Source organism: Stenella coeruleoalba, assembly GCF_951394435.1.
Source record: "Stenella coeruleoalba genome assembly, chromosome: 8".
Classification (NCBI taxonomy): Eukaryota; Metazoa; Chordata; class Mammalia; order Artiodactyla; family Delphinidae; genus Stenella; species Stenella coeruleoalba.
In genome coordinates this window covers 35,420,364-35,447,325 of record NC_137154.1, presented here as the reverse complement: position 1 = coordinate 35,447,325, position 26,962 = coordinate 35,420,364, and the positions used below count along the sequence as shown (strand labels likewise).

Sequence of the window (26,962 nt, the reverse complement as noted above, 5' to 3'; positions counted from 1 at the left end):
ATGTGCAAAGGATTTTAATAGACATTTCTCCAAGGAAGATACACACATGGTCAATAAGCACATGAAAAGATGCTCAACTTGCTTAGATAAAAAGCACAGTGAGATACCACTTAATACTAATATGAAGGCTGTAATTAAAAAGAAAATAACTGTTGAGGATACGGAGAAACTGGACCCCTTATACAATGTAAAATAGTACAGCAGCTACGGAATAGTTCGGTGGCTCCTCAGAAAGCTAAATAGAAGTTACCATATCACCAGCAGTTACACCCCCAGGTACATATCCAAAGGAACTGAAAGCAGCTTTGAATAGATATGTGCATGCCAATGTTTATTTTAGTATTTTTCTCAATGGCAAAAGTCAGAAACACCTCAAGTGTCCATCAACAGATGGATAAACAAAATGTGGTCCATACATGCAGTGGAATATTATTGAGCTGTAAAAAGGAATATAGTTCTGATACATCCTACAGCATGGATGAGCCTTGAAAGCATTACGCCAAGTACAAGCCAGGCACAAAAGGACAAATATTATTCACCTTATATGAAGTATCTAGGATAGTCAAATCCTAGAGAACGTAGAGGTTAACAGGGGCTGAGGGGTGGGAGAATAAAGAGTTATTGCTTAATGGTTACAGAGTCTCTGTCTGGAGTGATGAAAAGTTTTGGTAAAAGATGGTGGTGGTAGTTGCACATCATTGTGAATGTCATTAATGCCCCTGAATTGTACACTTACAAATGGTTAAAATGGCTAAAATTGTTATGGAAAGTTTAAAAAGTTAATAACAGAATATATCCCAAACCATTAAGTATATACTTTAAATAAGTTATATTGTAGGTGAATTATATCTCAATAAAGCCGTTAAAAAGTACAATGCAAGAAAACCAGAGGAAGTCCAGATCTACATACCGAGTGGAACCATCATGAATTTGGGAAAATGGACCTGTAAAGTCAACTCTGAGATATCCTAGTAAGGGTATTAAATTTTATATAAAAATATTCTCATGACTTCAAAAAGGCCATGTCATTTACAAAGGAAAGAAATTCAGGTTGGCATCAGACACTCTGACAGCAGCATACAAATCAGGACAAAAGTAGCATTTTCAATAAAACTTGAGAAAGATAGTATGAGAAAAGCTTCCCAGTTTGACAACAGAGTTGGGTCTTGCTGTGTGATACAGCCAGATAAGTGCTAGAAAGGTATCTTGAACCAGGGGACCAGAATGTACAAAGGTTGGAAGGAAGAGAGTGCACGAAACTTGTAGGACTTGCAAATATCAATAGTTCAGTGTGGCTGGAGTCTCTGTGAATTGGAGAGGCTCCTAAGGCCTTAGATTACATCAAGCAATTCATTTATTTATTCCTTAACTTAATGGGTGTTTCTTGAGTATTCGTATTAAGTGCTCAGTAATGTCTAGTCAGTTATGTGTTACTGAGAGCGTCGTTTCTGAGATCTGTATGAAAAGATGAGGGAAAGGTTAAAGGGACTAGGGGAACGTGCATATAAATTTTTATTTATGTGTGGAAAAGTAGCATGGGGTTTACTTGAGTAATTCTTCTGTTATTCTAAATATCCTTTTTCAATTGAAAATGTGCATTTCAGCTTTTCCGTCAACCTAGTAGTATTGAAAAAGTATGTTGGCAGTTAATCCATTTAAGAGGCAGAGGGAGCCTAGCCAGTTCACCCATTGGGTAATCATACAAGCACAGAGAGATGGTTGCATCCAGGAACTGATCAGACTGACACAAATGCAAAAATACATGAGATGAAAACCATTGTTATTAAGCATACATTTTGTGCCTAGCACTGGTCTAGGTACTGGGGATGCCACAGCAAATAAGAACTTACCAAGTTGCCCACAAATTCATAAATTGCTGATGACATCACAGAATGTAAATGAGGTAGGCACCAAGGTGTGGTGAGATCAGAATTTTTATCTTCATATACGCTGCTGAGTGGGCATCCCAAGACTTACTGTAGTTCTTCATCTGAGTGTAGAATTGTTTCAGTTAAGTGTATTTTCCTTTACATTTTCATGTTAGTTAAGATCCTTACGTTGTAAGTGACAGAAATCAAGTTGAATAACTTGACCAAAAAAGGCAAGATTATTAAAAGGTTACCAGATTATCTCATGCACAAAACATAAGGAAAGGGATGTAGCTGGGTCCTTGGGAGGATCTGAAAAACCAACAAGCATTCAGGCGGTTCAACACTGCATTACTTAAGCCATTTCACATCAGTATTGGGCATCAGTTTTTAAAGCAATTACTGTGCAGTGTCGTATAGAGCCTTAGAAAGGTGAAAGGAGCAGGCATCATTTTCTTTATGCAAAAGGTGAGGAAATAATCCTAGGAAGATAAAGTGATTTGTCCAAGGTCACGTCCCAAGTTTAGTGGGTAAGCCCAGAATTTACAAGGCTTTCTGACTCTTGAATCTTTTCTTTTCCCATTAGCCTTCTTCAAATCCTTCTTTTTCTAACATGCAAACATTTCCCCTTATAATTCCCTCACCTTCTTAATTTTTCTTTTATCATTCATTTTGGTTTTGGCATTAAAGGAGTCACCTATGTGTCCTTAATAATAGGCTTATCTGAGACATCTCTTAAAACTGTCTTTAATTTATACCCTGTAATCTGAACATGAAGGAACTGCTAGGAAAGGGAATAATTAAAGAGATTAGTGGGAGATCTCAGTTGTCTCAGTGATTTTCTTATTATCATCCATGAAATGCCTTATCAGAAATGGGCCATGATAGTTTAAATGATCAGTCGGAGTTTGAAAAGGATTTGAAACTTCATCAGACACTTTCTGAACTTGGAGTTATAGCCTCGTTGTTTTCCAAACTCCAATGTTTCCTCCACAATGAACAATAACTTTTTGATTAAACAGCTGGCAGTCACTACTGAATGCCTCACAATAACAAAAGTCTTCCTTCAGATCAGGAAATTTTATCTAAATTGCTTTGCTCTGCTTCGGTGATTGTGAACTTCTGACCTAAAAATTTCTTGCAGCAAAGTGATTACTTTTTAAAAGAAAGAGCCCCCAACTAAATGAGTAATTCAGTGAACGTGATACAAAGCAGAGGTCAAGGCACAAAAGTTGTCCTCTCAGTAAACATTATTAAAAAACAATCAAGTCTTTATTGACACATTTATATTGGGAAGGCTATAGACAGCAGCTGAGAGAGAGGCATGAAAGTACCACTTAGTAGTCAAGGGCCTTCCTCACTAGTTTTGCTCTTAAAAGGAGCAGCTACCTTTATGTAGCTAGTACCGTGTGCCAAGGACTGTGCTGTCTTTTCCATATGAATTAATTAGTACCCCAACTTCAACCCTTCCTGCCCTCCTGCTGGCGTTTCCCATTGGCTGAAACCAACTGGAACCAAAAAGGAGAGGGAACCTCTTAGTCTTCTTTGGCACAGAACGAGGCAGAGTCCATCTGGAGGGGGTAAATGGAGATAGTCGGCTCACCTTAGCTTTTGCCACTATTTGAAATTGAACAACAATGAACAAATAACTATAATTTATCTACACTGTAATGAAGGCTCCAGGAGGCCAGGGATATAATATTACTCTTGTCAAATAAATTTACAAGTGGCTGCCTATATATTGTCTTTCTGTCCGTTCCTGTGTTCCTCCATCCATCATCTACACAACTATTAATGGGCCACGGTCAGGAGAACCCTTTTACTTTTTTATATGCACCACAAAACGTTGGGATGCTGAAGGACTTATTCTTTGTGCTGCTCTGTTTGTTTGTTTGTTTTAATTTAAATAGAAAAACATCTAGAAACGGCCTCATGGAGGAGATTGTTCCCCTGTGCCTCTCACTCTGCCTTGGAGACGCCCTAAGCAGAGTCCCAGCTGCTCCTGTCATAGGCTAGCTTGACTGTAGCAGGGCAGGAGGAGATCCTAGTCAAACCTGACTTGCTTCTTGAGGACAGACTTTGCCAAATAAAGCCTTCATCAGAGATTCTTTTTTACAGTGGGGCCAGGCTGGCACCTGTTAAATCTGATTTTATGAGGGGTGTAGAAATCTGTATTTTTGGAAAGCTTACTAGGCTCCCTTAATGTTTGGCAAGAGACCTTACCTTACGTGTGCTTTCCAAGGTCCCGAAAAAGTGAAGAGGTCAAAGAATACAGATCTCTGCTTGACTCTTGGGGACACCAATGTTGCAGGTGGTGGTGGTGGTCTGTGGTTGCATCAGGACTTCATGGAGAGAGAGAAATATTTACCTTGTCCCTTATCATAGCTTCTAGACCCTGAAACATTTCACATGGGTTGTTTGGAAATGGTCAATCTCAGGCCTTTGGGGAGACATCCATTTGCTCTGGGAAGCTTTAAAGCATTACATAAGGATGTCCCATGTGGTCTCTGCATGACAGATGGCTTTTGGATCTTTATATATTAATATAACAAGTAGCAGATGGAGGTTGAATCAGAGACCTTCAATGTCCTTTCTGACCCTGACAGTCCTAGTTACCAATGTGTGCTTTATATAAACGTCAGTCCTTTGATTTATCATTAAATTTAAATCTCCATTTAGATGAATAATAAAATGGGGCTACACTAAATTTTCACCCACTCATGAGTATCGGCAAATATTTTGGAGGCAGCTAGTCTAGGGTATAATTGAACACTTCGTGCAGCACATTTTCTGAACTTCTGGAAAAAAATGGGACTAACGACTGGATTCATGTGCTATCAGTGGCTACACCAAGGGAGTGATATAGGAGGCTCTTACTCTCCTCTCCTTCCTATCACATTGCTGCCTCTAAACTCCTCTTTTATAGAAATTGTAAAGCTGACAGTGGGTACTGTTTTCTAACCAGCTGAGCCAAGTGTCTTAGATGAGGCTTCTGGTATCGTTTTTCTGAAAATACTTCAAATTAAAGTACCTCCTGGATTGTTCTGTGAGGGTGAAAGCATTGACCTTACCTAATAACATTAATAATGTTTCACTTTAGAAAAGCATTTTAGAATTTGCAATGTACTTTTATTGAGATTATCTGTTTTATATTCATTGAAAACCTATGTAATAGGTATTGTTATTAAGTTTGTGAGTGAAGAAACTGAGGGCCCAGAGAGGTTTTGTAACTTGCCCCAAGTCACAAAGCTTAAATGGTAAAGGTAAGACACAAACGGATGTTTTCTGACTTGAGTCCAATGATCTTTCTGTATCTCACACTGTTTATGTAACCAACTGGTTGAACATTTGACTTTTTAAGAATAGAATCAATAGAGGATTGTAAGACAATGTGGCATAGCACGAGTTTACATCTGGATTTGAATTTAGGCTTTGCCATTTATTGAATGGTATCACGCAAGTCATTTAACTTCTGTGAACATCTATCAATTGAGTATAGCAATGCCTGCCTTTTAGGGTTATTTCAAGGATTATAAAGTTTGTAAAGTTCTTGCATATAGTAGATAATCGAGGGCAGCTCTTAAAAGTTTTGAGGCTGTGTATCTCTGAGTTTGAGAATTACTGTCCTTGCCAAGTGGTCTTCTATCATCTACTAGGACATCCTTCAGAGACTGTAGTTCATTGCTTCCCAAGGCTGTTCCTTCTCTCTTTGTTTTCTGACTGCTAGAAAATTCTTACCTTGAGCTAAAAATACCTCCTTGTAACTTACACTTGTTGGTATACGTTTTACCTCTTTTAGCTACATAGACCAAATCCAATCCCTCTTCCACGTGACAGTCCTCCAAATATTTGAAGACTTTATCTTGCTTTCCCTTAATCTTTACTTTTTCAGGCTGCACATCCTCTGTTCCTTCAGCCATTCAGCACTTGATTTGGCTCACGAGGCCCTCACAATCCTGCTTGATTCTTTCTAAAGTGTGTCTGTTTATCATCTGAGAAGTTCCTACAACTACATGTGATTATCTCTAGGCAGATGGACTCAGATTAGAATGAGATAATTGTCTTCTTCTGGTACAGTTTAAGATGATAACATCCTTTTTGGCAGCCTTAGCTTACTGTTGATCAAAACAACTGTGTACTTTTTCTCAATATGTGTTTCTGTTAAACCTTAGATCTCACATTCTGTCTTTGAGAAGCACAGTCCCTAAGCATGGGATCTTTCATTTTTGATGTGAAATTTCATCTTATTTGATTTGGCCCTAATTTCTGCCTATTAATGTCTCTTTTAACCCTGGTGGTATTATCTGAAAATGTATTATGATTGAAACAGTCATACCAACTCCGTATTTTCCTGCAGATTCAATAAGCCCACTGCTATTACACTGTTGAATCGTAGGTAACAATGCTAAATATGACAGAGCTGGTTGTCTGACCTGATCCACAATCAGCATGATCTTGGGATAGGCAGAGCATAAGGGTTAGTAAGAAGTTGTAGGACAGAGATATTTGGGGCATAAAATATGGTTAAGAAAGGAAAGTACTGTTGGTATGGAGATCCCAATGAGGAGAGAGAAAAGAGTAAACTTTAATTGCCAGACAAGAAAAAGCATGCATCTGGCAAGTGTTTTCTCAGTGGATGAAGCAGGTCTTCATCCATCTTCTTGGGGAGACCTCTCTTTCTCTTGGAGGGTATTCATGCCCTTCTCCGGCAAAGTCTCTTTGCTAATCTCAGTTGAACACTGCTGCCTTCTCTTTCACCACAACAAAGGCATCTCCATCCAGATTTCAACTTTGCCTTCTCTTTTTAGTTCGCATTTGTATTTACTCTGCTGACAGCGGCTGCGAAACTGTTTAGAAGCCTGCTGAGCCCTGCTACCGTCCTCCCTCCTGAGCTCTGCATGGATTTGGTTTAGAAGTCAGTTCTTACGTGTTGGCGCCATTCTGTATTCACCTCTATAATCCGTCTCCCCGAATACAGTCTGTACCTCCTGTACAATGCCAGAGGTGCCATTTTCCCCTCGTCATTTGCTGAGTGTCATTGGTTTCGTTAAACAAATTGGTAGGAGGAGACCACAGAGCTCCCCTTTGGGGGTATTCCTTTCATGTCCTTCTGGTACAAGCCCTGTGTGATGTGTCTTCCATGTTAGGAAATAATTACCAACAGCCAAGCGACCTGACACGGAAATTCAACAAGTAGCTCATCAGTGTACGTCGCTGGCAGACACTCTGGCCACAGTGAGCAAGCTTTGAGGAACTATTTTGTAGATTGCCATGACCTACGGAATGAATGCTGAACAGGGCCAAGAGCAATGCCAATGACGCCATAGGTGTCTTTTGTTTTTCTAGTGGTGATCAAGAACTTCGTGTTCCCACATTTCCCCTATGAAGCTGAGGGGGGAAGATTGCACGATGCCCCCTTTAGCCTGAGTTCAAAAGAGGGAATTGCCTCCTGTGCAAGCTCCCCCGCCACCGTATTAGTGAGGGGAGATAGAATGGGAGTTGTCTTGTGTTCTCTAATAGGGAACTTTCTCTAAGGAACACCTTGATATTCACCAGTGCTGGCTTAAAGGCAGTGAGGATGAGGCTCTCTATCTAGCAAAGGAAGGTCATTGTAACTTTCCTCTTCAGGGAGTTTGTGAACACTTTTCTTCAATTCTAGGCAAAGCCCCAGATAAACCTCTTCATTTAGCGTCTCATTTGGGCTTCATATTGTCTTATTGAACAGCGGCCTAATACATGTCAATTCGCAAGGTTTACATTGGAAATTCATTCTTCTGTATAATTGGGAAAGGTACCGTGGAGTCCCTTCAGAGGCCTTTCTTCACCCAGGTAAATAAAAATCCAATATTCCTTCATATGTAGTGTTGTTGAACCACTGCATTTCTTTGTGTTGAGCTCTGAGGGCTTTATCGGTTAACAGAAAATCTAGTTCTTCATAGAATATTGACTGGTCTTTAAGCAGATGGCATGCTTGCTAGGGAGGGCATTCTTAAAGTCACGAATAAAGAGAAGCTGTACCTTGTGAAGAAAATTCCTAATGGGAGCCCTTGATTCAGTGGCTGACTTGCACGAGGAGCATGATAGTTGCTCTTAGCAGTGTTCATTCCTCTTGAGCAGTTTTTATGTTTGGATGTTTAATTTTTCATGCTATTGTATTAGAAATGAGTTACTTACACTTTAAAATACCGTTAGATACTAATGGCATGCAAAATTCCCATAATTCTCCCAATACATCTTAATAGCCAGCATCTCATTTGAGTTCAAGGCCTAGAAACACGACTAAATGGGAATTGGGCCTTTTTTTTGGCCAAAAGAAAGGGTAGATTTTAGATGGTTATAGAGTAAATGCATTATTTGTGTCAGGTAGCCTATGGGAATATGATAAATTTGGGCTGATTATAATGCCATCAACTTAAGCAGTAAATCGTGCACTTATCAAAAGGACTATGCTTGATCTGATTAATTTTCAAGTTGCTGACTATTTCTCTTGACTATTTCTTTCTGAAATACATATATCTGGCTTTCCTGTTAGTGAGTTGTCTGCCTGACAGATTCAAATTTGCTATCCTTATCTCTTTTCTGCATGGAAAACAGTGAGAGGGTTTTTTTTTTTTAATCTTGCTCTATTTTTTTGTGGGGGGGCGGGGGGCTTCTTGTGTGAATCTCATGAGCTGGCGATGATGGAGGAAAACACTTGAAAAAAGTTATCATGTCACTCATTTTCACTGACTGCATTTTCCTCAGGAATATCTGCATAAAGTCTCAAGTTCAATTGCCTGATTTCTTAGTTTGTGTCACTCATTTTTGGGAATTGTGCATCATAAAGTCTTAGCCATAATACTTTAGGGCTTGTGTAACTGTCTGTAGCCCTCTTATTCTGAACATACTGCCTTCATTCATTCATTCAGTATATGGAGTGGGCACCTACTTTGACTAGGCTCTCTGCCAGATGGTAGAGATACTGACATGAAAAAGATAGACGAGGTCCTTGCTTTCAAGATGCTTACTTCTGGTAGGAGGAGACAGTCCATCAGCAAAGAGCCAACGGTGGAGAGTCATGTGCTTTGATAAGCGTAAAACAAGCTAAGTGATGAGTGGTTGGTTGCTACTTTATGTAGAATGGTCAGGGAAGGTGTTAGTGCAGGAGACAAGTGAGCAGGTGCAGGGATGTTGCTGCGAGGGTTTTATTTCCTCCATACTCAGCAGATAATCAGTGGTTGTAGCAGTCAGGAAGTGCAGACACAACTCGAGTGTGAAAGTGCTGGACGCAGGGGTACCAGGAAAGGCCAATTGCTCCTTCCTTGGCAGGGAGGTCTGGGAAAGCAGGTTCAGCCAGGACCAGAATTTTAGACTTCAACGGTTAGTGGGAGCGTATAGAGTCATATGCTGATGTTCTAGAGAGTATGTCCAAATGGGCCATCCAAGTGGGCAGGGTCTCAGAGGTCAGTAAAGAACCAAAATACAGGGCAGTCAGAATACATAAAAGATAATATATATAAAAAGGATAAATAAGGACGGCCTGAGGTAAGAACGTAGAGGGCTTTGGCTTACTGCTGACATTTTTTGTTTCCCCAGAAACCTTTTATATGGATTGGCTAAATCCAATTAAGGTCCCAAATGGAGTGGGAAAGTGCCTAGTACTGGATTAGGCAAAAGTGTTAGGAGTAGTGTCTTGTCATATTTTACTCATATAAAAACCATGTATTTTGTTGTTGTTCTTGGTTTGGTGATTGTGTGTTCAAACATACAGTCTAATATAGTATAAAATATTTCTTATACCTCTTCCTTTTTCCTGAGCCCTTCTCCTGTCTAATGTGAGTTTATGATGAACCTTCAACAAAAGTCAAGCTTTTGTAAATGTCAAAGAATTACATTGTAAAAGATACTAAGATGTTTGCTTAATTTGCATAGAAAAGTTTGTGACTTATGTCTTGAAAGAATTGAAAAAAGCTAATGAATGACATTTCAAAACTAACATAGTAAAAATACTGGGATTTTGGTACGTCATAGAAAATGTACTTTGTCCAAAAATTTTGTTTTAATCCTAGAAAATGTACTTTGTCCAAAAATTTTGTTCTAATCCAAAGTTTAGAATCTAAGTAGGCTGTCAGTGTGTACTCTAATCAGGTTAAACAGCAACAGAAGTTAATGCTGTTAATTCCTTTGTTTTGTTCCTGTTACATATTCACTTGTTCTAGCTTTTAAATTTGTAGAAGGTGAAAAGAAATTTAGGATTTAAAAATTTTCAGTGTGGGAATTTATGACAAAATAGACACTAAATTCTTGCATTGTAACATTGAAATCTCACACCCTCCCATGCGACCATGATGTCATTCCCCTAAACTGTGTCCCAAAGCACAAGCCAGGCACCTAAGATACTGATAATCCCATCTCAGTGGATTCATTTGATGTGAGGTGCAGCCGGTGGGCTGAAATGTATCATGTGACCTGTGTAGCTCTGCATCCTTAGACACCTGTGAATTTTACAGACTGGCAGCACCTACTATGTACCAATGGCATTAAAACTATTCAAGCCTCACCACAGCCCATACAGTCAGCAGTAACATCCCCGTTTTTTATTTTTTTAATTTTTGCTTGCATTGGGTCTTCATTGCTGTGCGCGGGCTTCCTCTAGTTGCGGCGAGCGGGGGCTACTCTTCGTTGCGGTGTGCAGGCTTCTCATTGTGGTGGCTTCTCTTATTGCGGAGCACGGGCTCTAGGCACGCGGGCTCCAGTAGTTGTGGCACGTGGGCTCAGTGGTTGTGGCTCGTGGGTTCTAGAGCACAGGCTCAGTAGTTGTGGTGCACGGGCTTAGTTGCTCCGCAGCATGTGGGATCTTCCCGGACCAGGGCCAGAACCCGTGTCCCCTGAACTGGCAGGCGGATTCTTAACCACTGCGCCACCGGGGAAGCCCATCCCCGTTTTTTAAATGAGAAAGCTGAGGAACAGAGAAATTAAATCACTTAATTAAGGTCATATAGCTAGTAGAATGCACAACTGGAATGTGAACCTAAATCTATTTTATCCCAAATTCATGTGTCTCTGCTATACCACACGATCTCTGATATCTCTTGGCATTATAGACGTGAATCTATGACAGTCACCTTTCTGTCTTTCGTTGGGGTATACTTGTTAGGGTAAAGAATACTAGCCACAACTACGGAAAATCCTCTCTATCTCAGTTGGGTTGCCGTCCAGTTGGGTGTGTCTGGCTGGCAGGTGGCCTCCCACATCATCATTTAGGAATCCAGGCCCTGCCATCTTGTGGCTCTGCCCACCTCGCAGCCCTTAGAGCCTTCTCTTGTCAGCTGAAAGAGACAGTGTGAAAGATGCTTGAGGGAGGTTTTCTGGGGCTAGGTCATGGCTAGCAGTGGTGCAGATCCCTTCCATTCACGTTCCATGGCCACACCCAGAGGTGAAGGAGGCTGGAAACCTTGTAGCCACGTAGCAGTGTAGCAAGGAGGAAGAGAAAGTGGGTTCTGGGAGAGCTAACCAGTCCTGACCTTGTGCTTTGGCATGTGGTCTTGTTTCCCCTTTCCCTTCCTGATGAGTAAGTCAAGTTAGGAATCTTAATTTATTTGAGTGAATCGCACAGACTTGGGGTCTGGGTTCAAATCCCAGCTCTGCCATTCACCAGCTGCCTAACCATGGACAAGTTATTTAACCTTGCCAAGCCAAGAGTACCTGCCTGATGGTGGTGTTGCGAGGATTAAGTAAATCAATATAAGGAAAGTCCTTAGTACAAATGCTTGACACACACTCGGTGCTGTGTAAGTGCTGGCTGTTATGTGGGTGTGTCAGCTCTGCTTTATTCCTCATTCACAACTCAGCTGTAGTGTCCCCTTCTTTGGAAAGTCTTCCCTTTCTTTTCTGCTTTTAAAAAAATATCTTTATTGGCGTGTAATTGCTTTACAACGTTGTGTTAGTTTCTGCTGTATAACAAAGTGAATCAGCTATACGATATTTTCTTTCTTCTCTGCTTCCGCAGATCCTTGCACTTATTGCACTGAATTGTAAGGTGTGTGTGTGGCTGTGTTGTCTGTCTGGCTCAGGCATTTCACCTGAGGGCAGGAACTTGGCTGTGCTAACTTCGCCTGTGTGTCCCCATAGCCAGCAGAGTGTCACACACATTGTAGACAGTCAGATGTTTCCTGACGGGAAGGAAACCTCATTAACCAGAAGAGTAGAATATCAGAATACAGTATTCGATTTCCTGACCACGCTGGAAGCCAAGGAGTTCATGTATTAGCTTTGACTTTTCATTTCAGTTGGTTTGGGCAATACTACATTTAAGTGACAGATCATTGTGCCCTACCGGCTTATTTGCGTGAGCCAGTCCAGCTCAGGGATCAGCAGCCCTTTTGCCAAGATTCTGATTGTATTTGTCTGGTATGTTGGTGTCATAACTCCCCCTGTAGAAGGGTGAGGTTAGGGATGTGATAATCCTGTTTCTTAGTTTATGAGATATTATCAGCATTAATCCATGCAATCTTCCCTCTCCTTCCCTCCTTCCCTCCCTCCCTCCCTCCCTCCCTCCCTCCCTCCCTCCCTCCCTTCCTTCCTTCCTTCCTTCCTCACTTTCCCCCTCTCCTCCTCTCCCCATCTCCCTCCCTTCCTTCCTTTCACTCCCCTCCCCCCCAACCATTCCCATTCCTTTAGGAAAACACTGTCATATACCTTATGTGACTCTTAAAGTTTGTGTATATCTTTGGCTAATCGATAAAATAGTTTTGCATGTATGTAGTTTTAATTTACATAATTGTAGACCTTTTTAGCTTTTCCACTCTATTTTTAAAACTTTTTAGCTTAATATAATTTTAATCCTACAGGAAAATTGAGAATGGTCCAAAAAACAATCATAAACTCTTTGCTCAGATTCTGCTCTGTCTCTCAAAGTAATAATGTGTGTTTACATATGTATGTACTTACAGTGTGTATATACACATTGTTATTTTGAACTCTCTGAGAGCAAGTTGCAAACCTCATGACCCTCTACCCCTAAATACTACAGTGCATATTTCCCAAGAACAAGACATTTAAATAAACACTATCCACATTCTCAAAATCAGGAAATTGCACACCAATCCAACACTATTTTGTAATCTACGGTTTCTATTCAAATTTCACCAGTTTTCTACTCATGTCCTTTATGAGATTTTCTTTTTTCCTGCCCCCAGATCCAGTCCAGGATCCTGCACTTAGTAAACATGAGATAAAGGCCTCCTTTGCTCATTGGAGCTCACATTCTAGCATATTGAAAACCAAAAAGAAAGCATTTGAATGGAAAGCTCCTGTCACTCTGATAGATGCAAATGTTTTAAAATGAAGGTGAAGATAAATAGTTTGACAACAGTTTCAATTTTTTAGTGAAATGAACTCCTGGAAAATTATGCTTCTGCCTCTTCCCCTAGATAGCGATTTCCGATTCTCTCTGGCCTCCTCTGAAATTCACCAGCGTTGAACATAAGTTTTGCATCGTTATCTCCATAGTGCATAAATAATTTTGCATTCTACTTTCCTCTGGTGAAAATTATTTTGTATATATTTCCCCATATTTCATAACCTGCATATTTAATCACTATTAATGACTAGTAAATTCTGTCAAGCTGAACTACTGTAACGTATGTGTTTCTCTTTTGTTGTAAATTTGGCTTGTTTCTAGTTTTTCACTAATATTAGAAAAACCTTTTTTAAGGAAGTGTATAGCATCTTCTTGTATTAAAGCAGTTTTGACAGATTGTTTCATTTAAAATGTTTCCTTCTAACATACAGAAAGAAAGGTTGCATTTTTGTGGAGAAAACACAGGCTGTCTTTTTCAGGGAAACTTATTTTTCCTTGATGATGTTTCAAGCCTCCATTTATAATGGAAAGATAATTAATAGAGAGGGATCTGTTATATTTAGATCTTTGTCAGTTGAATACTTTGCACGTATTGTTAGGAAACAGCATGTTTCCGGTGGGGAATAGGAGAGTAATGCATGATGTGGCTAAGATACAAGACTGCAGTGTGATAGTTCCCAGCTGCAACGGCCTTGCAGTCATTCACTGGCTTTGACACAACTGGACAATCCTTCAGGTCTTCCGCACTTTCCTACTGAGAGCTGCTGGAGGAATCCATCACCCTCTGCCAGGAGGCAGTCAGCTGCATCCCAGCTGGGAGGATTGATGAGTTGTTAGACCTCTGGACCTACCTGGGTGATGATTCTCCCCACGGCTGCCCCAAGTAAGGACAGAGGAATGAATGGAATGGACAGGGCCATCATGAGGAATGGAAATTCACAGATGGTCCCTATATCTCACCCCATTCAGAATCTTCTGAGCGCCTAAGGAGACAAGTTCAGTTCTTAGGCAAGCTCTTCCTTTCCCTTCTCAGTACTCAGGTGCTGGAAGGTACTTGCCAGGGGTGAGGCGGAGGCCTGTGATCAGCTGGTGGTTACAGGGACTGTTTCTAAATTCAAGATTTGTAACTGACTAACGTGGGGCTTGGGAGGCCAGAGCAACTGAGACAATTCAATTGAATTGCTCAACAGAGCAATTCAGTTGTTCAGTAGGTTTTATCAGTGCTTTCAAAGGTCCTGGGACTGTTGCCTTCTCTGTATTAGTTATATGTCTTACTATATCATATGAAGGTTTTCTTCATGTACAGAGTTTTATCTTGTACTCTATGAGGGCGGGACTTTGTACGTCTGGTTTATTGCTCTGTCTCCTGCTGTCTTGTATGGAGCTTGGAGCATAAAGAAATGCTCAATAAATATTTGTTCATTGGATGATGACTTCAGTTACTTGATTTTGTACACTAGGCACATTATCATGTGTGCAGCTGCTACTCAGTTACTTAGAGGGCGATAGGTTACCGTAGAAATGAGTAGCAGCTGAATAAAGCAGTCAGGGAGTAGTAGAGCACAAAGGAGAGTACATGGGCTTTGCAGCCAGACAGGTGGAAATTCTCATCCCAACTTCACTGTTCCCTGGTTGTCTTGATTGACCCATTTACGGTCCCTGAACCTCAGCTTTCTCACCTGTAACATGGACAAAACCACTTTACTCACAGAGTTTGTATGAAATTCGTTGCTCAGAATAGACACTCGAAAATATTACCCTTTTCCTTCTTCCCCTGCCAAAAGGGCAAAGATAGAAACAGGAGGGGCCCAGATAATGTGTCTAAGTGTTGTCAGGAAACAGATCTCTGTTTATGTTACCTGTCATCTAAAATGTGCCACACGTTGGCTTCATCTCTCTATACCAGCTGCTAATGCCATGAGTACTTCAAACGGCATGTTTGCATGTACCTTTTGGTTCTGCTTTGAGCCTCTCTATTAGTAACTGTGTTCTTTGCCCTTATAGGATTTATGAACGTGTGATAGACCCTCCTGAGACCAACCTTCCCCCAGGAAGCAATTTATGGCTTGGTCAGCGCAACCAAAAGCATGGTTTATTCAAAGTAAGCACTACTTTCTACTTTTGCTTTTCTGTGTGTTTGATGTGAATTTAATCATTTAATTGTCACAGCAGTTCTCTGACGTAGGTGTTTTGAGACTAGACAGAGAGTTCAATGACCTGCCCAAGGTCACACACTTCACTCTACTGCCAGATATGGATGATCCAGAATGTAAATAATTCTCAAAATGTTTCTTATTGCCCTACTTCTGGGAGATTTAAGGTAATCTTCAAATTGGTTTTCATGGTCAGAACCTGTTAATTCAGTTTTGGGTGGATGTCTAGTCTAGATAAACAATAAGAAACGACTCAACTTCCATGAGCTTTGGTTTTCCTGTCTATAAAGAGGGTAATATTGGGTTGGCCAAAAAGTTCGTTCGAGTTTTCCCATAAGGTGTTTTGGAAAAACCCTGAACGCACTTTTTGGCCAACCCAATACAACAACTGCATTCATAGAAACATGAGGATTCAGTGATAAAGTGAATTGAAAAAGTTAAAAACATCATGAAATTTGAAGATTGCCTTGTTCTTCAATAGAATGGCAGAATTTTGCTTCTGGAGGTATGGTCGACTAGACATTTTTAAAATCCTCTTGCTTCAAAATGCCTGTAAATGCTGGATAAAACAACAGAAATCTTTTATGATTTGTCATTGCACTTACAATAAGGTATATCCTTAGAGGCTAAATACATGAAGGGAAGTGAAAACCAGAGGGATATAGGCCAATATCAGGAAGGTAGATATTTAAGTTTATTCCTTTTCTTTCTTTTAATCTATTTCTCTATTCCAACTTTATTGAGATATCAATGACATATAACATTATGTGTGTTTAAGGTAGACAACAGTTCGACACACTTAATATATTGCAAAATGATTTCTACCATAATGTTAGCTAACATCTCCATCATATCATATAATTATCATTTCTTTTTTGTGGAGAGAACATTTACGATCTACTCTCTTAGCAGCTTTCAATTATATAATACAATATTATTAGCTGTAATCACCATGCTGTACATTAGATCCCCAGAACTTATTCATATTATAACTGGAAGCTGTTACTCTTTGACCAACATCTTCCCATTTCCCCCACTCCCTCTAAACCCTGGCAGTCATCATTCTACTCTCTGTTTCTATGACTCAGGTTTTTAGATTCCACATACAAGTGATATTATACATGATTTCTCTCTCTGTCTGATTTGTTTCACTTTGCATAATGCCCTCAAGGTCCATCCATGTTGCAAATGGCAGGATTGTTTTCTTTCTCATGGTTGAGTAATATTCCACTCGTGTGTGTGTGTGTGTGTGTGTGTGTGTGTGTGTGTGTGTGTGTGGTGTGTACACATAGACATACCATATCTTCTTTATCCATTTATCTGTTTACAGACACTTAGGTTGTTTCCATATTTTGGTTATTATGAATAATGCTGCAGTGAACATAGGGCTGCAGATATCTTTATGAGGTAGGGATTTCATTTCCTTTGGATATATACTCCACATTATGTGGAAGCCACCCAGAAGTGGGCTTGCTGGATCACATGGCTGTTCTATTTTCAACTTTTTGGGGAACCTCTATGTTGCTTTTCATAGTGGCGGTGCCAATTTACATTTCTATCAACAGTGCACAAGGTTCCCCTTTTCTCTAATCCTCTCCAACACTCGTTATCTCTTGTCTTTTTGATGACAGGCATTTTAAAAGGTATAATGTGATATCTCATAATGGTTTTTTATTTGCATTTTTTGATGATTAGTGATGCTGAGCACCTTTTCATGTACCTTTTGGCTATTTGCATGTCTTCTTAGGAAAAATGTCTCTTCAGTTCCTCTGCCCATTTTAAAATGAGACTTTATCTTGCTATTGCGTTGTATGAGTTCTTTGTATATTTTGGATATTAACTCCTTATCAGGCATATGGTTTGCAAATATTAGTTGACTGTATAGGCAAGGATTTATTTTTGGGTTTCAATTCTGTTCCATTGGTCTATGTGTCTTTTTTTTTTGTTTTTTTTGGGTTTTTTTGCTAGTATCATATTGTTTTGATTACTATAGCTTTGTAGTACAGTTTGAAATCCAGAAGTGTGACGCCTCCAGCTTTGTTGTTCTTTCTCAGGATTACTTTTGCTATTTGGGGTCTTCTGTGATTTTATACAAATTTTAGGGTTTTTTTTTCAATATCTGTGAAAAATGCCATTTGAATCTTGAAAGGAATTGCATTGAATCTACAGATTGCTTTGGGTAGTGTGGACGTTTTAACAGTAGTAATTCTTCTGATCCATGAACATATGGGATATCTTTCCATTTGTTTGTGTCTTCTTCAGTTTTTAATCAAAGTCTTGTAGTTTTCAGTATACAGATCTTTCATTTCCTTGGTTAAATTTATCCCTAAGTATTTTATTATTTTTGATGCTATTGTCAATGAAATTGTTTTATTTCTTTTTTGGATATTTTGTTGTTAATGTATGTAAATGCAACTGATTTATATATTTTGATTATGTACCCTGCAACTTTACTGACTTCACTGATTTGTTATAAAAGTCTTTTGGTGGAGCCTTTAGGATTTTCTGTGTATAAGATCATATCTGCAAGCAAAGACATTTTTACTTCTTCCTTTCTAATTTGGAAACCTTTTTTTTTTTTCTTTTTCATGCCTGATTGCTCTGTCTAGGACTTGTAGTACTATGTTGATTTAAGAGTGGTGAGAGTGGATACCCTGTCTTTTTTCCTGATCTTAGAAGAAGAGCTTTCAACCATTCACTGTTGAGTATGATGTTAGCTGTGGGCTTGTCATATATGGCCTTTACTATGTTGAAGTGTGTTCCTTCTATGCCCAACTTGGGTGTTTTTTTTTTGATTTTTTGGTTTTTTTTGTGGTACACGGGCCTCTCACTCTTGTGGCCTCTCCTGTTGTGGAGCACAGGCTCCGGACGCGCAGGTTCCATGGCCATGGCTCACGGGCCCAGCCGCTCCGTGGCATGTGGGATCCTCCCGGACCAGGGCACAAACCAGTGTCCCCTGCATCAGCAGGCGGACTCTCAACCACTGCGCCACCAGGGAAGCCCAACTTGGGTGTTTTTATCATGAAAGGATACTGCATTTTGTCAGATGTTTTTGACAGAGCATCTACTGATATGATCATGATTTTCATCTTCCATTCTATTAATGTGGTGTATCACATTTATTGATTTGCATATGTTGAATCATCCTTGCATCCCAGGGATAAATCTCACTTGATCATGGTGTATGTTCCTTTAATGGACTCTTTAATTTGGTTTGCTAATATTTTGAGAATTTTTGCATCTATATTTATCAAAGATACTGGTCTATAGTTTTCTTTTTCTGTAGTGTACTTACCTGGTTTTAGTATCAGGCTAATGCTGGCCTTGAAAAATAAGTTTGGGAGTGTTCCTGCCTCTTCAGTTTCTTGAAAGAGTTTGGGAAGGATTGACATTAATTCTTTAAGTATTTGGTAGAATTCACCAGTGAAACCATCTGGTCCTGGGCTTTTCTTTCCTTTTCCTTTTTTAAAAATTAAGGTATAATTTATATACAATAAAATTCTCCTTTTTAAATGTATGGTTCTGTAAGTTTTGGAAAATCTATGCAGTCATGTAACTACCATCAAGATAAAAGATTGTTCCATAACCTCCAAAAATTCCCCTGTGCTGCACTTTATTCAAGTCTTCTCCTCATCCTAAACGTCTAGCAACCACTGATTTGTTGTCTGGCCCTATATTTTTGCCTTTCCCAGAATGCATTATAAATGGAACTATTTATGTAAGTATGTGTTGAGGTTCACCCATGTTGTTGTGTATTTCAGGGATTCATTCTTTTCTATTGCTGAGTAACATTCCAATTCTGTTCTACGGATATACTACAATTTGTTTATTCATTCCTTAGTTCATGAACATTTAGGTTGTTTTGAGTTTTTAGCATTTATGAATAAAGCTATTAAAAGATTTGCATACAGGTTTTGGTATGAACAAAAGTTTTCATTTTTATTTGGGTAAATATGTCAGAGTGGGATTGCTGGGTCGTATATTAAGTGTATGTTTAACTTCATAAAAAATGCCATTGAATTTTTCCAAGTGGCTATACTATTTTACACTCTCATTAGCAATGTATAAAAGTTCCAGTTAGAGCCTTAAATTCAACATTCTGTGTGGGATGGGGAAAATGGCTTAGATTCCGTGCAAGCTTAGAAGTTGGGACAGAAACTTCTGAAATAAAGCCATGATTCAGAAGACCACCCCTCCAGTGAAAGGGTAGGCAGAAATAGTCTACTACTTAGCAAAGGGAGGCAGTCCATTGACTAGCTTTTCTCTGCTTTATCTCCACACACACAAAAAATAGTTCCCTGATAAGAATTTGAAACCACAGCTCTTGACATCAAACAGATGTAAAATTTGGATTTACATACTCATGAAGCTCAAGAAACTATCTTAATGTGATCCTGGGTTGGGCACCTTGGGATTCTTAATGAAGAAGATACAAATTATCTTTGGGAAAATCACTTTTCATGCAAACTTCACAAGATTACTACAGATTAAGTTCATGCAAATATGAGTTTTTAGCCATCATGAGTAAGAATGGGAAGACACAACAAACTTCCCAATTATCCCTCAAAGGACTGTAGAAATTGGAATTACAAGATAAAGAATTCTTTAAATCCCTATACTTAAAATGTTTAAAGGAGCAAAATAACAAATTTAAAACAATGCATGATGACTAGAGATGATAAATATGACCAGGGAGATTTGAGTCAAAAGTTACTTCCAGAAACGGGCTTCCCTGGTGGCGCAGTGGTTGAGAGTCCGCCTACTGATGCAGGGGACACGGATTCGTGCCCTGGTCTGGGAAGATCCCACATGCCACGGAGCGGCTAGGCCTGTGAGCCATGGCCGCTGAGCCTGCGCATCCGGAGCCTGTGCTCCGCAACGGGAGAGGCCACAACAGTGAGAGGCCCACGTACCGCAAAAAAAAAAAAAAAAGTTCCAGAAATGAAAAATATAGTTATTGAAGTGAAAAAACTCAGTGAATCTGCTAAACAGTAAATTAGACACAGGTAGGGAGAGCATTTGTGAAATGGAAAATATTGTCAAATGATTACCTTAACTGTAGTGCAGGGATAGAGGAAAATAGGAAAGGTTAAGATGTAGGGAAGATGCATATATATGGAAAAAATTTTTATGTATGTGTTTTGCTTATATGTATTTAGTGTGTGTATGTATGTATATGCTTCCATAAATATTTAAAAATTCCAAAAGATAATGGGAGAAAGGGGTTATGGGCACTATTAGAAATATGATGGCTAAGGATTCTCTAAAGTTGATAAGACATCAATTCTTATTACACAAAACAGTGCAATCAAAGTGTAAGCTCTTGCTGTCAAAAAGTCACTTAGAAAACTTAGAAGCTTAAACTATTTTTTTTTAAATTATTTATTTATTTATTTTTGGCTGTGTTGGGTCTTCATTGCTGCGCGCGGGCTTTCTCTAGTTGTGGCGAGCGGGGGCTACTCTTCGTTGTGGTGTGTGGGCTTCCCACTGCGGTGGCTTCTCTTGTTGCGGAACACGGGCTCTAGGCGTGCGGGCTTCAGTAGTTGTGGTGCACGGGCTTAGTTGCTTGGCGGCATGTGGGATTTTCCCGGACCAGGGCTCAAACCCATGTCCCCTGCATTGGGAGGCGGATTCTTAACCATTGCGCCACCAGGGAAGTCCCTCGCCTTTTTATTTAGCTCATAATTCTTTGGGTTAATGGGATGATCTTTCTGGCTTGGTCTGGGTACGCTGGTATCTACTGGGCTCTCTGATATGTCTATTGTCATTTGGTTGGTCAGTAGGTAGCTTCTTCACATCTCTGGTGGTAGATTGGCTGTTGACTGGTATACTGCAGTTCTTCCCCATGTGTGGAGTCTGCTCAGGCTTATCCACATGGCAGTCTTGAGTTTCCAAGTGTAAGAAAAAGAGGAAGCCTTACAGCACTAGTGCATTTCAAGGCTCTCTTTGCTTGATCGCATTTGCTAATAATTTATTGCCCAAAGCAAGTCATATGATGAAAGCCAGGAGTGAGGGGTAAATAAATAGACTTCATCTCTCGTAGGACTATTCTGCAATATAACATTGCAAGAATATGGATGCAAGCAAGGGAAGAATTTAACATTTTAATAATCTATTACACAAATGATGATAAATAGAAAGCCACACCTAGACATATTAGCAGAATAGCAGAACCCCAAGGTCACAGAGAACATCTTAACAGTAGCCAGTGATAAAAGGCAACTTCTTCAGAAAAGAATAACTTAGACTGAACATCTGGAAGTCTGAGCAAGAAAAAATGGGAGAAGGTATGAAAACCAATATAAATAAGAAAAGCACACAAAAATCACTGCAAAAATTAAAACAATGGTTATTAATTATTAACAATTTTGTGCCAATAAAATAGAAAACGACCGAAAAATGTCTTAAAACTATATAAATTATCAAAATGGACTTAAAAAGTGCAAAACCCAGGTAGTCTTAGAATCATTAATGTATCATCAGGAATTCATGATTCGAAATCTGTTGTATCAGTTAGCTTTTGATGCATAGCAAATCAACTCAAACCTTAATGGTTTGAGACAGCAACCATTTCTGTAGCTCAGAATTTTGTGAGTTGGCGTTTTGGGCTGGGCTTTGGTAAGTTGTTCTCATATTCTCAGTGGGTTTAATCATGCATCTTTGGTTAGCTCCTAGGTTTCCTGGGGGCTGGCTGTACTAGAATGGCCGTTAGTTTGATGGCTCATCTCTGCTTCATGTGATCTCTCATTTCCTACCAGTCTAGCCCAAGCTTGTTTACATGGTGGCTGATCAGGGTTTCTAGAGCTGGAGCAGATGTGGGAATGGCCTTTTGAAGCCTATGCTTGAAACTTGCACATTATTTTTGCTGCGTTATTTTGGCCAAAGCAAGTTACAAGGCCAGATTCCAAGGGTCTGGGAAATTGACTCCACCTTTTGGTGGGATACAAATTCCCATTACACAGGGCATGGACCCAGAAAAGAGCAAAGGACTGTGACCATTTTTTTAGTCTACAATGTCTTTCCGCCAAATAACTGCTGGGTTCAGATGGTTTTACAGGCAAGTTCTATTACATCCAAGGAAACCATTCCAATCTTACATAAACTCTTCCAGAGAAGAGAATAAATGAGAACACTCATTTATGAAGATAGGGTTACCTTGATTCCTAAACTAGACAAGGACTGTATAAGAAAGGAATTGTATAATACAAGGCAATTTACTTTTGAACACAGATTAAAAATGTAAACAAAATATTAGCAAACTGAATCTAGCAGAGTGTGTGTGTGCGTGAGAGAGAGCGAGAGACCCAGTTGTTGGTTATTTCAACAATATAAATTTGTTTTTATCACCAAAACATTTATTAACATAATTCAACACATGAAACAAAGGAGAAAAAAATACTGTGGTCATCTCAAGAGGCAGAAAAGCACTACATAAAATTCAGTCCTGACTCATGATAAAAAAAGTTCTTAGCAAAATAGGAATAGAAGGAAACTTCATTAAACTGATAAAAAGTACATAAGAAAACATACATAGAAACATCGTACTTACGGTTTAAATATTAAGAGAATTCCTGTTAAAGTCGGGAATCATACAGGCCATCCCTATTACCGTGTTTCTTTTTGACACTATACTGTAGATTCTTACCAGCAAAGTAAATTAAAACCTTAAGGATTATGAAAAAGAAAAATATAATTATTCATGAATTATATAACTGTCTACAAAAAAATTGGACTCATGAATTATTAGAATGATCAAGAGAGTTCAGAAGCACTGTTGGATGCTTTTTGTGCGAACAAAAGTTTTCATTTCATTTGCATAAATACAAAGTCGAAAAACAAAATCAATTGCATTGCTGAACAAAAGTAGCAACAGTAGCAGTAACAAAGATACAGTTAAATATAATATTTTGTTTATAATATAAAAAATGTGTAAGTACTTAAGAACAAAATCAAATACATACAAGACAGTTATGAAGCAAATTGTAAAATTCTATTAAAAACTATATTAAAGAACACCTAAATGGGAAGAAATATACCATGTTCTTGGAGAAGGAGGCTTAAAGCAGTAAAGTCAGTTTTTCTCAAATTCATCGCTAGATTCTGTGAGCCTGTAGTAAATTCCCAACAGGATTTTATTTTGTTTGTTTTTGGGTGGAATCTACAAGCTGATTCTAAAATTCTAATGAAAGATTAAAGAACAAGAATAATGAAGACAATTCTGAAGAAGAAAGTGGGAGAGGGACTTGGCTTTTTCAGATACAAAGGCTTATTATAAGGTTATAGGAATCTTATAATGTCATATTGGTGCAAGAATTGGCACATGCATCAATAGAACAGAATGGAGAAGCCAGAAGGATACCCTTCCATTACATGTGGCAACTTGGAAACTTGAAGTGGCATTCCCGATCAATGGGGAAAAGACGTATTCATTGATAAATGGTTAGGAAAATCAGTTATTTAAATATTTCATATATATATTAATTGATGTAATTGGTTTTTGTGTATGGTGACAGGAAAAGCTTTAAATATGTATTTGCACACCATATGTACAAAAATTTACAAATACAGTTGATTTAAAAGCTAAATGTTAAAGCAAAACTTTGCAAGTTTTAGAAGACAACGTAGGAGCATATCTTCATGTTCTTCGAGAAAAATTTCTTAAGCTTAAAATATAAAGAATCTTTAAAGGAAATATTGATAAGTTTAATATGTAGAATAAAAAGATCTCATCACAGATGATCTTGACAACAAAATCAGTTGACAAAGACATAGTATCCATTAAAGAAATGCTATAAATCAATAAGGATTATTCTTATAACTCAATAAAAATTCTGGCAAAAGATACGAAAAGGCAGTTCCCCAAAGTGGAAACGTGAATAGCCAATGAATGTACTAAAAGGATTGCCACTTCAGTAGCTATCTTGGAAATGCAAATTAAAACCATTAGTAGATACAATTTCTTAGCCATCAGCCTGACAAAAATGAAAAAAAAAACAAAACAGCAAAAAACCTGACAATGTTAAGTGTGAGGGAGACAGTTGGGAACAGGACACATACTCATTGTAGTGGAAACTTGCATTGGTAGAATACTAAGGAGAACAGTTAGGGAGATTTTGTATAAAGTTGAAGATGTGTGTACCTTATGATACAGGAACCCAACTTACAGGTATAAACACTGAAGAAACTCTTCTTTCTATGTTTCTTCATTGAAGAAACTCATGTACCCAAGAAGATATGTACAGACATTATCACAGGAACAATTTCTTTCTTTTGTAATTTCAAAAATTTGGGGAAAAACTATCACTGGGAGAAGGTTTAAATTGTGGTAAATATTAAAATCATAGAACTTGAATAAAAATTGATGAATTGCAAACATAATGTTGAATGAAAAAGCAAGTAGCAGGAGAACATTATGGTATTAAATCATTTGTATGTGTAAAAATCAAAACAGTCCAATTTATTGCTTATTTATACATTCACATGTAAAAAGGTAAATGCATGGGAATGATAAGCACTAAATTCAGTCTAGTTTAACTTCTAAGAGGAATAAATGGGGATTTTATTAGAGATGGGTACCCAGAAGTCTTCAACTATAGTGATAACATTTTATTTAAGGTGGGTGGGAAATTCACAGGTATTTGCTGTAGTTTGGTTTCAACCCTTCTGTACATCATAAATATTTGAAATTAAAAATCATGACATAATTTTTCAGGGTGATAATTCACATGTATGTGTATAAATATGTACATGTATCCATATCCATACAGGTGATTTTTTTCATGTCCTATGATTTTCCACATGTCCAAGAATCATCAGAAATTTGTCTCTCTGTTCCAAACTGGCTCTCACTTATGCTATTTCTTGTTTTGTAGCTAGTTACCCACTGGTGAAGCTACACTTTTCTTAGGGGTCTTACCTCTGTAGTGAAGGGCAGCAACTGGTTCCCAGTCATGGAAAGACATCAGAATCAGATGGGAAGAGTTTACAATTCAAATTTCTGTGCCTACCTAGACCCACTTGTTGAGAATCTGAACTGTAGGGTTTGGGAATTTATATATTTTTAAAAGGCCTTTCTCACTGGTTTTGATCTGTAGATTTGAAGGCTCAAATTTGAGTGCACTGACATAGGTGACATGTGTTGATGGTCTAGATTAGTGTTTCACCTTGGTCTCTCTAAAGATCTCACAAAATATAAGATATAGTCAATAATTAGCTTCTGCTTTAGTGTCTTTTTAGATTAGTGTCTCTCCAACTTTAGACTGCATCCAGGAGGGATTGGTAGAACACAGGTAGCTGGATGTCAATAAACAGTGGAGTAGGCAGCTCCAAGTTTCTTTACTTCCACAGAAACATCAAAAAATAAGCAGAAACTGTTAGAACCAACGTTGTCAGAATTTTGGCAAACATTAAATGTTTGTAGCAACCAAGTTAATTTTGAATCAAGAAAAAGGCAACATCAAAATAGCAGGAAAGCTTTATGGCATTTTTACTTGCCCTCACCCCACACCAGCTACAGCTCAGTGGCAGTCTTGAAGATGTCAGCCCATGTTTCCAGTGTGGGAAAATGGTCCCTGGCTCTAGAGGGAGCAGAGCAAATCTTATCTACAAATTATTTTGTATGTCTGTTCTGTCTGGGACTATCTGAAGGACTGATGCAAGGCACTTACCTCACTTCACCTAACTCAGAATTCTCCCAGGCCAAAAAAATTGGTGGACATTTCTTGAAAATATTGCAAAGCTACCAAACAATCTGGGGCAAAAGCGTACAGTTGACACACATTAGACAATCTAGAGATAGGAGGAAGAGCTGAGGAGAGAGATTCTTTGGGCAGTTTAAGGCATTCAAAAGCAATCATGTATATGGGGAATTTAGAGAGCTATATGCATGCCCAGAGCAAGAGTCATGCTCAGAAAAGACCTGAGAATACCGTAAGCATTCACTTTGGGCTGATCCCTAGGATCAGTGCAAGCATGGCTAAGTGTTAAATGAGGGCTCCAGCATATAGCATGCTCTCCCCCAACTTTCCCCCTCTCCCAGCTCCTGGCATTCAAGGAAATCTTGGTCTAAAACCTTTCTGAACACAAGATCCAGAACAGAGATTTTAGTGACCAGACATAATAAGGAATACAGTCTCCATAAAAATAGTCAGAGGGCTTCCCCGGTGGCGCAGTGGTTGAGGGTCCGCATGCCGGTGCAGGGGACACGGGTTCGTGCCCCGGTCCGGGAAGATCCCACATGCCGCGGAGCGGCTGGGCCCGTGAGCCATGGCTGCTGAGCCTGCGTGTCCGGAGCCTGTGCTCCGCAGCGGGAGAGGCCACAGCAGGGAGAGGCCTGTGTACTGCAAAAAAAAAAAAAAAAAAAAAAAAGCCCCCATGATTGGTTTAAGGCTCTGCTATTGCTACCTTCAAGTTTTCAATAAGTTTTGAACAAGGGACTCTGCAAATTAGGTAGCTGATCCTGAATAGTTCATAGGGGGGCTTACTTGTTTCTTATTGGTCACATTATCTAGATTCTAAGATTTACCAGCGTCAGAACTGTGTCTGTTTTATTCAACAAGTGCTTCAAATAGTATCAGGTACACAGTTGGCAGATGATGTAC

General features: G+C 39.0%; 1 protein-coding gene across 4 annotated transcripts in view; it reads left to right on the top strand.

The window, feature by feature from the left end:
- NELL1 (neural EGFL like 1) overlaps window positions 1–26,962 on the top strand; it is a gene marked incomplete at its 3' end in the record, with an annotated part of 862,435 nt that overhangs the window by 149,028 nt on the left and 686,445 nt on the right. For all 4 annotated transcript variants that reach the window (XM_079930799.1, XM_079930798.1, XM_079930797.1 and 1 more), the window contains exon 5: window positions 15,214–15,310. In XM_079930799.1, the coding sequence (XP_079786925.1) occupies window positions 15,214–15,310 (97 nt within the window). The remainder of the gene's footprint in view (window positions 1–15,213; window positions 15,311–26,962) is intronic.